Source organism: Podarcis pityusensis, assembly GCF_964106645.2.
Source record: "Podarcis pityusensis genome assembly, chromosome: 7".
Lineage (NCBI taxonomy): Eukaryota > Metazoa > Chordata > Lepidosauria > Squamata > Lacertidae > Podarcis > Podarcis pityusensis.
In genome coordinates this window covers 64709561-64721971 of record NC_138031.1, presented here as the reverse complement: position 1 = coordinate 64721971, position 12411 = coordinate 64709561, and the positions used below count along the sequence as shown (strand labels likewise).

Genomic DNA, 12411 nt, shown 5'->3' with positions numbered 1-12411 from the left:
ACGAAAACGACAATAGATTCTGAAGAGTCCAGCATGGCTCTTTCACATGATTCAGAGTTGGGCCTCAACAGGAAACATCCATTACCAGGGGTCAGCAAACTTTTTCAGCAGGGGGCCGGTCCACTGTCCCTCAGACCTTGTGAGGGGCCGGACTATATATTTTTTTTGGGGGGGGGGGGAATGAACGAATTCCTATGCCCCACAAATAACCCAGAGAATAAAAACCCACAAATAACCCGGCTGCTGCTGCTGCACCGTGAGTGTTGGGGAAGGCCGCTCCCTCCTCAGGCTAATTCCACCTGGCCTAGGGGGCGGGGCCCAGACTCACCTCCGCTACAGTTTTAAGGACAATGGTGCTGCTGCAGCAAATGTTAAAAATGTTTTTATATATTTTAAAGTGTTTTAAAGGTGTTTTTACTTTTTACTTTGTTGTACCACCGTGACCAGTGTTTTTTATCTATGTATTTTTATTTTGTTCCGTTTTATTGTGGTTTGGAGTGGGGATTGGTTTTGTTTAGGTATAATTGTTTTTGGTTTGTTTTGTTTTTCTATTTTGTAAATGGAGGCTTGTATGAGGCTTGGGATTGCTACCATGGAGGGGCAAGGGAGGTATGGCGGTGGGGGCAGACGTTATAGGTGAAGGGGATCGAGATACGAATATGCTCGTACCCCTTCCAATCTGCGCCCCATCCCGAGGGACAAGGGTAGGGTGAGCAAGGATCACTCACCTCCGTCAATGGTGTTGTGCAATGCCAGGTCTATAGGCAACAAAACCGCCACTCTGCGAGATTTCTTTACCTCGCAGTGGGTCGACCTGGCTTGTGTGACGAAGACCTGGGTGCGCGAAGGGGAAACTGTTACCTTACGAGAGATGGCGCCCCCGGGTTTCTCCGTCCTCCACCAGTCACGGACTGTGGGCCGGGGGGAGGGGTGGCATTATTAATCCGGGAAGATTGTTCTTTCAGGGCTCTACCTTCGCCATCGATCCCCGGCATTGAATGTGTTGGCCTAGTGTGGGGCTCCGAGGAGAGCTTGGCTGTCTGGCTGGTGTACCGGCCACCTAGCGCACCAGCAGCCACCCTGTCAGGCCTGCTGGAGGCGGTGGCTGGCTGGGCCTTGGAGTTCCCTAACCTATTGGTATTGGGGGGCTTCAACATCCATGCTGATGCCACTCCCTCCTCACAGGCTCTGGACCTGGTGTCTTCCATGGCGATACTAGGGCTCTCCCAGTTTGTTTCGGGCCCCACACATCAAGCAGGCCACACGCTGGATTTGATCTTTGGCGCCGGTATAGATGTGATCATGTCTCCTTCGATGAAGGTGCCATGGTCTGATCACTACGCTCTGAAAGCCAGGATTGACTTTCCACCCCCACCCTGCTTAGGTGGCGAGCTGATTTGGGCTCGCCCGCAGAGGCTGATGGACCCTGATAGATTCCGTCAAGCCTTGCAGGACCTTGCTCCCCCTGGTGACTCATTGACTGAGCTTGTTGAGGGCTGGAATATCCAGCTCCTGGCAGCCATCGATGAGATCGCACCTAAGCGCCCTCTGCGACCCCGCAGAAACCGGGCTCCCTGGTTTACCGAGGAGCTTCGGAAAATGAAGCGGGACCTCAGACGGCTAGAGCGAGTATGGTGGGGTGCCCGTGACGGAGCCTCAAGAACATCTTATAGGGTTTTTATGAAAACCTACGAGATGGCAGTGAAGGCCGCTAAGAAGTCTTACTTCTCGGCCTCCATTGCATCCACTAGCTCTCGCCCGGCGCAATTATTTAGTATAATTAGGTCTTTAACGTCCCTTGAAGGACAGCCAAATTTAAATAACAGTCTGACACACAGCTGTGAGGCATTTGCGAGCTATTTTGCGGAGAAGGTCCTGTTGCTCCGCCATGACCTCCCTGCCAATTTGGATACAATAAAGGAACTGGAGGCCCCTCGACTGTCCTCGGGTCCAGTATTGGACCACTTTGACCGGATATCCCCAGCCGATGTGGACAGACTCCTCCGAGCTGGAAAGCCCACCACCTGTCCTCTTGACCCGTGCCCGTCTTGGCTGATTAGAGCGTGTCCAGACGAGGTGAGGGCCCCCCTGGGGGATATCATCAATTTGTTCCTTGGCACCGGGATATTCCCAGGGGAATTGAAGGAGGCAGTGGTGCGCCCGCTCTTAAAGAAAACATCATTAGATCCCTTAGATCTATCCAATTACCGCCCGGTTTCTAACTGCACCAGCACCGTCCGTTAAGAGTTTGGGTGTAATCTTCGATACCTCCCTCTCTATGGAGGCGCAGATTACAGCTATAACAAAGGCGGCATGTTTTCATCTCCGCCAAGCTAAGCAGTTGGCCCCTTATCTCTCTCGCCCTGACCTAGCCACTGTGATCCACGCGACGGTCACCTCCAGACTGGATTATTGTAACTCGCTCTACGTGGGGTTGCCCTTGGGACTGACCCAGAAACTCCAGCGGGTGCAGAATGCCGCGGCGAGACTCCTTATGGGGTCTTCGCTGCAAGATCACATTCATCCGGTACTATACCAGCTGCACTGGCTCCCAGTGGAGTACAGGATCAGGTTTAAGATGCTGGTTTTAACCTTTAAAGCCCTATACGGCCTAGGACCCTCGTACCTACGGGACCGCCTCTCCTGGTATGCCCCATAGAGGAACCTATGGTCTGCAAATAAAAACATCCTGAAGGTCCCAGGCCTCAGAGAGGTTAGGCTGGCCTCAACTAGAGCCAGGGCTTTCTCGGCTGCGGCGCCAATCTGTTGGAACACACTGTCACAAGAGACTAGGGCCCTGCGGAACCTGACATCTTTCCGCAGGGCCTGCAAGACAGAGTTGTTCCACCAGGCCTTTGGTCAGGGCGCAGCCTGACTCCCTCCTCTGGCAACCTGCACAGAATTTTGCTTAACGGTTGCCATTAATTTGATTTTAATTAATTTTTATAATGAAATGTTTTTAGAATGTTGGCTTATTTGATTGTTTGATTATTTGATTGTTGTTAGCCGCCCTGAGCCCGGCTTCAGATGGGGAGGACGGGATATAAATAAAATTTATTATTATTATTATTATTATTATTATTATTATTATTAGAGATGCATTTTAAATAAAAGCACACATTCTACTCATGTAAAAACACACTGATTCCCAGACCATCCGCGGGCCGGATTTAGAAAGCGATTGGGCCATATCCGGCCCCTGGGCCTTAGTTTGCCTACCCATGTCTTCCACCCTTCACAATTCCTATGGATTCTCTTTTGCGTAGGCTTATTAACTACGTGTGATTACCTGGAAGTGAAGCCCCACCGTAGTTCACTGGTATTTACTCCCCACCCCCACTCCACAAGTATATGCATAGGACTGAAGTCTTATAAAACTGCCCATTTTTAAAAAAATTGTCATTTAGCAGCAACACATTTCAGGAGTATTTACGATGCAACATACAAATCAAGCACAAATTAGGGACGCCTTTAGAGGGGCAGTATTTTAGTGCAGTGGTACCTCAGAAGTTGAACAGAATCCGTTCTGGAAGTCCGTTTGACTTCCAAAACGTTGGGAAACCAAGGCGCGGCTTCCGATTGTCTGCAGGAAGCTCCTGTAGCCAACTGGAAGCCGCGGAAGTTGCGCCGGACGTTCAGGTTTCAAAGAATGTTTGCAAACCGGAACACTCACTTCTGAGTTCGCGGCATTCGGGACCCAAAACGTTCGACTCGCAAGGCGTTTGCGAACCAAGGTATGACTGTATTTTTAGCTGGCTTCCAAAAATGACAAGAACCTCGTTGAGTATTAGTAAATTATTGGTACAGTGGTACCTCGGGTTACATATACTTCAGGTTACATACGCTTCAGGTTACAGACTCCACTAACCCAGAAATAGTGCTTCAGGTTAAAAACTTTGCTTCAGGATGAGAACAGAAATCGTGCTCCAGTGGCACAGCAGCAGCAGGAGGCCCCATTAGCTAAAGTGGTGCTTCAGGTTAAGAACAGTTTCAGGTTATATACGGACCTCCGAAACGAATTTAGTACTTAACCCGAGGTACCACTGTACTAGGAAACTTGTTGGAGAAAAGCGCCACGATCCATGGGCATCACAAACAGATGTATGTAGAGTTTTCAAATCTCTACCACCAAACACACTGTCCATTCCTGCATTGCAGGGGGTTGGACTAGATAGCCCTTCCAACTCTATGATTATACGACTATGATTCTAAGGGACAAATGCAAGATGCTGCTGGAAGGAGGCTACAGATGCCAAAAAGATGGGATTCTTTGGATTGCGGCCCTCAGGTGGAACAGGGCATGCAGTAAATGGTCACCAACATACACTCTCACATTTATCAACCTTTTCCCACACTGTCACCTCATGGCCAGCTCTCACCTGTGCATGTTTCCATTGGTGGTGAAGGACTGGTCACACACCGAACATTTGTAAGGCCTTTCGCCAGAATGGACTAGCATGTGGCGGTCGAGGGAGCTTGCAGAGCTCAGAGACTTTCCACAGATGCTGCAGGAATGGTCTGTCCCTCCAGTGTCCGTGTTATGCTAAAGAAAGCAACAGATTGTTGGTTTTGAGTTCTTCCTGTGCAGCTTCAAGGACATGTCAGTCAACTGCAACCATCATCATCATCATCTAAGAAGGTTTAATGCAATGCATTTAAAATTAGCATGGCATATCTGCAGCTAGCGAAAGAGACAGGAAGAGTAAGAGGCCAACCAAAACAAAAAGTCTATAAGGACTGGAGAATCTTTAAAGAATATTTAGAAAACTATGGAATAAAAGGAAACATCTTGGCAGAATTAGACTGATCCCTGTATTGTATAAATCTATGTTTGTTGGGAGGTAAAAAGAAAATATAGAAGAAATATGTAACTGTGCGGTATATAAAGTAATGGATAGACAAAGTACAGTGAGATTAAATGGAAGTCAGTTTTAAATTTCTTTTCTATAAATTTTATAATTGTGTTCAATACCAGAAGTATATATGATGATCATTATATTAATGTTCTTCTATCTTATAGTGTGGTGGTTTGATTATTCTGTTACTTGTTTGTTTGATTGTATGTTTGTTTACTTGTATGTATGTCTGTTTTTCATAAATGTATTTATTTTAAATTAATAAAGATATATTTTTAAAAAAATTAGCACAGCGTATCTGGGTTATGGTGCAATTTTATACTCCCCGAAAAGTTGGCTATGGGGCTTTTTAGCACATGACCTAGGTGCATCTCTGCTGGTGGAGAAACAAGGTACATAGGCAAACGATGCTTATGTCACCTGAAGCCCCACTAGACACTGGCAGAAATGGGGTGGGTCAGGGAGGTATAGGTATGCCGTATCCAAACTGTGAAAAGCACCAAATTGGCTAAATTAGCTTGGGACCTGAAAGGCTTATGCTGAAACTACAGACCATTTCTTCCATGGCAGAGTAGCTTTGTAAAACCTCTGATTATTTAACTATACTACCGAAGGGGGAAGGAAACCTTAAGAAGTGGCAAAAAAATATAGGAAGGACAATAAATGCAAAAGTACAGATGAGGGAGTGAGGGAAGAAAGCATAAGGAAACAAGCTGATAGCCTACTATAATGTCTGTGTATTTTATTGTACTGACAGCTGTTTGTCTCCAAGGAAGACACCTTCAACGTTTTTTTAAAAAAAGTTTTTTAAAAGTCACGGCTTACCTGACGAATATGCATTGTCAACTGATGCTGAGTAGTGCAAATCTTTTCACAAAGAGGGCAGGTATAGGAAGACTTGTCATCTTTTGTTTCCTGCATACAAAATATTATTTAAATTTTTTAAATAAGAGATCGATCATAACACACATTTTAAAAGTAATTAAAAATTTACAGACTTGAGGTTTTTATCCCTCGCCCATTCATGCAGAGAATGCATATGCGGCAACAAAACATAAATTTACATAGGAAATTATTCTAAACAATACCCTTTTTAGAAAAAGAAATTTGAAATCACAGTCTGAGTCAGTGAAATTGAGTGTGGTGCAGGGTGTTGGCTAGAACCTAATCCTTCATCAAACATTAGGTCTACCCAGCCAGAAGTCTACCCAATCCAACCCAGTGGACAACCAGATGGGTTTTTGGGAAACCCAAAAGCTAAGACATGACGGCAATGCACACCTCCCAACAGTTGTTGTTTAGGGAGTAGCTTTCAGGGGTATGATCCTTGAAATAGCCCACAGCCTTCATGGCTAGTAAAACAGCCACCGATAAACTTTACCCTCCACGAATTTATTTAAAGTCCTTTCTAAGCCATCCAAACCGGTTGGCCATTATGGTTGCCCATTATTACCGTATCTTGAGGGAGAGAGTTCCATGCAATGTGCTGCTTGAAGTATGAGCTTCCTTTTGCCTATCCTATAATCTACAACCATTTAGCTTCATTATAGAAGAAGAAGAAGAGTTTGGATTTGATATCCCGCCTTTCACTCCCTTTAAGGAGTCTCAAAGCGGCTAACATTCTCCTTTCCCTCCCTCCCCCACAACAAACACTCTGTGAGGTGAGTGGGGCTGAGAGACTTCAAAGAAGTGTGACTAGCCCAAGGTCACCCAGCAGCTGCATGTGGAGGAGCGGGGAATCGAACCCGGTTCCCCAGATTACTAGACTACCGCTCTTAACCACTACACCACACTGGCTCTCTGAGAGAGGGAGGAAAACATCCTCTCACCCTATGCACTTTCACTACACATGCATAATGCCCTGTCTTGGAACTGCACCAGATGGCATCTGAATAAGTAACATGGCACACCTCGGTTTCTCCACCCCAAAAACTTAAGGTAGAGGTGAGGAAGCTCCCCCATAGAGCAGGGACACCCCGTCTCTCTCTTTATGCTCCTCCTCTCCTCCAGCGGAGGACCACAGGTCCCTTTGCACCTGGATCTATGGTTATGAATTGGGTGCAGGGGTGGTTTCAAGGTTTCCTCTCTGCACGGGAGAAATTGATTTTTGCTTTTATTTGTGTGCTGCACTCCACTGCAAAGGGGAACTCAATCCATATAGGTTACCGGCAGTTGCCACCCTCACACATACAACGCACCCAACATTCCCCTGCAATTGTGCACTGCAGGGAAGCTCAATGATGAGAGATTGGCTGTCTCTCTTAATTCAAACGACCTTGTCAAACATTCTTGATCCTCCAATAAGCTTCCGATAATCCCTCACATTGGTGGAGGGGGGACTACAAGGGGAAAGGAAATGCTATGAACTAAATAAAAATAGGAACAGCTAAAAATAAGGAGTTTTGGGGGGATGGAGAGAGAAAATTACAACATAGTACAAGGAAGAAATAAATTCCCTTAGCTAGCTGAAAGTTTGGCCAGTTTGCAACTCCCCCAGCTACAACTTGGCCAGGATGTTTGTGCTAACAGAAGAGATCTTCCCCCTTTCTTTTCTTTTAAAAGTTGCCCACAGGATGCTTCATGAGAACTAGTCGCCCACACACCCCTGGCGTAAGTGTAGGCTTTGCATCACACCTCTATGACAAAGCAGTAGGCTTCCACCCTCAGCACCAGCCATTCCAATATCGTCTTCACATGTAGCCCCAAGTACGAGCCACACCCACTTGGCAATAAGCCCCATTTCCTGGAGGATCCCAAGTTTCCCTCCCTTGGAAGGAGATCTAGTCTCACTGTTGAAAGCTGCAAGGAAATCCTAAATAAGCTCATCGTGCCCTTTGGGTGGTAGGGTGAGCAAGAGTGGCATTTGCATTCAAATAAAGAGGCTGGATGTAGGCATAATTGACACTTTCCTTAGAGCTGCTGCAATCAGAAATTAAAATGAATCTACTCGCATGTAAGAGAAGAACACCCTGTGTTTTCTTTTCGTTTTTTAAGGATGTCCTTGAGAGGCTGAGTCAGACACCAGCCTTTCCAACCAAGGACAGAATGGGAACTTTTGGCTTGAACCAAGTCTTCTCTTGCCCAATTGTTTTAAAACTGGCAACATGATTTTTTTCCCCCATTCCACAGAACGGGGCACTTCTTTCCCACACTTTCTTGTAGGCTTGCATATAAGCCCATAAAAGCTACTGGCCAGCCAAGAAGCTAGTAACCTGTGTTTGTTTCCTTGCTGGCAGTACAAGGAAGGGGAACACAGACTACGAGCATCATGGCAAGTTAGCAAAAGGAAAGGCAAGGCAAGACAGGCAGACTGGTTGAGCGCAGGATATTCCTGGATTCCTCAACCTGCACAGAACTCCTGGTCGCCTACAGGAACCTGGTGATTGCTAAACACAAGGCTGCCTTATCAGTAAAGTTCAAACACTCCTGTTTCGAAAGAATCCTGCTTCTCTACTAACTCTACTCTCCTTTCGTTACTCCATTACGAACAAGGACATCATTTCCATTCTGAAGACAAGGCTGAACCAGTGCTTAAGCTTCAAGAGTCACTGAAAGTCTAAGAGTTGCATCATATGTTATACATAGCACTGCAGGTACCCAGCTGCCTTCATCGTCCTCTTTTTCTTCCCTATCAACCTGTTATTGGGGTCCGAAAATCCCCTTTGAATTCCTAGCAATTATTACCAATTTCAAAATGACTAGTTTAACAGAGAAAATAAGATTTGATAATGGAAAAGCGTCTGGACCCCACAACATCAACCTAAATCAAGAACAGCCAATATGGTGTTCTTGAAGTACAACTCCCATCAGGCCCAGCCAACATGGACAGCAGTTAGGGATGATGGAAGTTGTAGTCCAGCCACATGTGCAAAAGCTATCTACTATCTCAATGGGCTATCAGGGCCCATTGGATCTCAGGAGTAAGTTTCACCCTAAGGGGATTAATTTAGACCCCAAGTTGGCATTATCTTGACACAGAAATGACACACAAGGAATGTTATGCGCATATGTTTTGGACTACAATTCCCATTAGCACCAGCCAGCAGAAGTAATGGCTGGAGATGATGAGAGTCAACAACATTTGGTGGGTATTATGTTGGAGAAGGCTGTTCCCTCTCCAACCATGCATATAGAGAGACATGTCCGCTCAGGATAGCATTTAATGCACCTGATGAAGCACTGAAGCTCGTGCCATAACGATTTGCTATTTAACAGGTTATCACAAAACTCTAAGTTTTCTGATGTGGTTGTTGCTCGGGGTCCGGGTTCTCTCCCGGAGACCATTTGGACTCATTGCATTGTTCCTATGAGATTCCATAACACTGATATACAAATGCATCCAACTATTTCCATCTATCTTGTTTTGCATTAAGCTATTTTCACGTATCAGGGGTTTTTAAAATTATTCTTTCCAAAGAAAATCACTGCCACTCAGTAAAAGGGTGGTTGTAAATCAGCTCCTTTCATCAGTGAGAGGATCAGCCTACTGTGAAGAAGTAGTATCTCAACAGCTGCTCCGCCCACCTTTTGCCTCTGACTCCACCCACTATGGGCATGGTTATTAAGATTCCTCACCCCTCCTTCAATCCATTTATATTTCCAGCCTTGGCCATTTCCTCTAGCTGCGTGTCCCCTGAAGCTTAAAGATCATTGGGTAAAGCAATTTCTTTTCGCTGGTCTTGAACCCTGCTGCCTAACGAATTTCAAGGGTGTGAAACAGGAGACACCCACCTCCCCTTGACTGCCATTATTATTATGATGCATATTTTGCCCAACGCACCTCTGTGCGTGCCCATGTTCCCATCCAAACACTCCTGTGCCCCCTGCACACAGCTCCTCCCAAGGACCTTTCGTGTTGGTTTATAGGAACAGCCTTCAGATCCAATTTTACTGCAGCCCTGTTAAATGTTGTCTCAGAGCCGAGAGCACAAACAATATTGGGAGGAAAATCCTTGCAGCTGTGCTGACCATTTCAGTGCTTAATCCCCAGGGCTATTCTCTGAAATCAGGCTACAGTTCTCCTTGCTGGAGGAAGGAGCTAGCTATCTCTCAATGCAATGCTATTAATTGTTTCGAAGCCTTGCTTTCGACAATGGCCCCCTTTGAAATCGGCAAATCAACAAAGGGCGATTACTTCTCACCTTGAAAGCAAAGAGCAACATGCACAGTGTGACACTGCCAGAGTTGATTAGTGCAAGCCTTCAGATTTAATATTAACCCAACCCCAAAAAACCTCTTCCTAGCACTCACTCAGGGTCCAGGTTGCATACCATAATAGCAGTGAACCAGACAAGAGAGCAGCAGTCCAAGGAAGAGGATTTGTTTGACCCAGTCTCAAGCACAAACAGTTTAGCATAACTTCTCCAGCTTGGGCTAGAGAATTTTAACATGCAGCTCTGCGATGACGGAAGAGTACTTCCCCAAGTTAAGAGACAAAAGTACCAGCTAATTTGATAACAACTCTGACTTTATTAAAGTGACCCGACACTCCTCCGCTAGCAGCAAACATCTCTCTAGGCATTCTGTGTTACGTTACTCTACTTTCCCTTTTTTAGAAAGAGTCAAAAGAGCCCCCATTTCGTGACACAGATTAAAGGAGGGGAGGAAACATGGTGTGATTTTCAATGGGATAATAATCCTAACCAGAAACTAAGTCGTCTGTCACAACACACACTTAATGAAGGAACTAGAAATAAAAATGGCTAATGAAACCTTGGCCAAAAAGTTATTTCCACGAAAAGGTGATGCAACATACGGTGGATTTTTAAGAGCTAAAGACTAAATGTTTTACTGTCAATTGGCCAGAAGAATAGTCAAAAGGCAGCTCCCAAATAATCCAAAATCCTACTATATTTGGGGCAGGAATTCGTCTGGTTCTACATTCTATGGAAGTGGCTAGCCAAACACTTTTAGAAAGTGTATACGCAGCTCCTAGAAGGCCACCAACATCTCTTTTGCTTGGTATTTCCAAGGCACACAGCTTCTTAAGAAAATGGTTTCATTTTTCTATAAAGACCAATCTTCTTCTTCTTTCTTCTTTGGCAATCACTTGTAGCCAAGTAAAACTGTCTTCCATAAACACGGTTTTAACAATGAGTCCGTAAGTGACTATGTAGGCCAATTCTGGACCCACATGTCCTTCCACAGTGGGAACATTGGTTCCCGGGTGGGAGTTGATTACGGTGTGGATTTGCCAAGCGTGCCTTCCTCTTAGCACGTTTCTCCCTTGCGTTCTGAGTTTGAGTGTCTTCAAAGTCCATGACACCTTTAGTAAAGGCTGTTCTCCAACTGGAGCGTTCGCAGGCCAGTGTTTCCCAGTTGTTGGTGTTTATACTACATTTTTTTAGATTTGCCTTGAGACAGTCTTTAAACCTCTTTTGTTGACCACCAGCATTACGCTTTCCATTTTTAAGTTTGGACTAGAGTAGTTGCTTTGGAAGACGATAATCAGGCATCCGCACAACATGACCAATAGTACCAGAACAACCACAGTAAGACTGATTGCCGGAAATCAAACAATCCACGGTTCTCCCCCCCCCTCTCTCTGCTCCCACTTCTCTCACCATGCCAGAGATTTCCTATGCACAATCTTGCAATTGCCACTCCCTTCAATTAGACAGAGGGGACTGCTGTTTGGTGAAAACACTTCACCCAACCTGCAACAGCCTTGGCGGGTAGCTCCCCCAGGAAAAAAAAATGGGGCTCATTTGCTTGCATGCTGTCTAGGTATCACAGGATGGTTTCAACAGTAAAACCTAATTAGTAGCTAACTTCTGTGCTGACCTACAGGGAAAGCCATTCTTGGCCTTCCTCCCTTATTTATTTATTTTTATAGCGCAAGTATCTCTCTTAATCCCGTCACATTTTCTCCCTTGATCCAGCGCCCAGTGAAACGGCTGGTGGAATTAAAAGGTCAGTGGCTCCAAGCAAAAAACGACACACAGCCAACCCACCCACCCTTCATGCTTTTGCAGCAGCCAGCTGTACAGTAGGGTCTTCACCACCCACCCTGTTCCAAAGCTGAGCTGCAAAATTTTGTCCTCCCTGAAGGAATCAAGCTAAGAAGCCCCCGATAGGGTATGCAAACACACACGGTGTTCTGTGAGTTATACTACGATATACGATATCTTTATTGTCATTGTCCCTTGCGGAGTATCCAACAATCTGACTATCTCTGGGATCAAAAATTTCTTGTTATCCAGGGTTACAATAATCTTTATTGCCATTGTCCCATACAGAACAACGAAACTGAAAAAAATCTACATCAGACATTCAAAAAGCAACAAGCCTGCTATCCCAGCTATCCCAGCCCACCACCTCAGCTCAGTGGCGGGAAACACATGCTTTGCCAAGCTGCACTCAGTTCCCAAGGAATTTTGGTCCTGCCACAAACTCTTAAAAAAAGATTCATAAGAATTGCAGCATTCGTTTTTGTTTTTATTTTAATCCCAACAAACTAGTGGGCTGTTGTTTCTGGTTCACATAGAGAAGATAAGGGTTTTAGAATACAGTGGCAGGTCTTTAAATTAAAAAATTGAATGGCTTGACAGTTACA

The 12411-nt window shown here is 45.4% G+C and overlaps 1 protein-coding gene across 15 annotated transcripts in view; it reads right to left on the bottom strand.

The window, feature by feature from the left end:
• The window catches only part of RREB1 (ras responsive element binding protein 1), a 126908-nt gene that overhangs the window by 41002 nt on the left and 73495 nt on the right, over positions 1 to 12411 (bottom strand). For all 15 annotated transcript variants that reach the window (XM_081014610.1, XM_081014613.1, XM_081014599.1 and 12 more), the window contains 2 exons: positions 5682 to 5771; positions 4380 to 4543 (listed from right to left, as the gene is read on the bottom strand). In XM_081014610.1, the coding sequence (XP_080870736.1) occupies positions 4380 to 4543; positions 5682 to 5771 (254 nt within the window). The remainder of the gene's footprint in view (positions 1 to 4379; positions 4544 to 5681; positions 5772 to 12411) is intronic.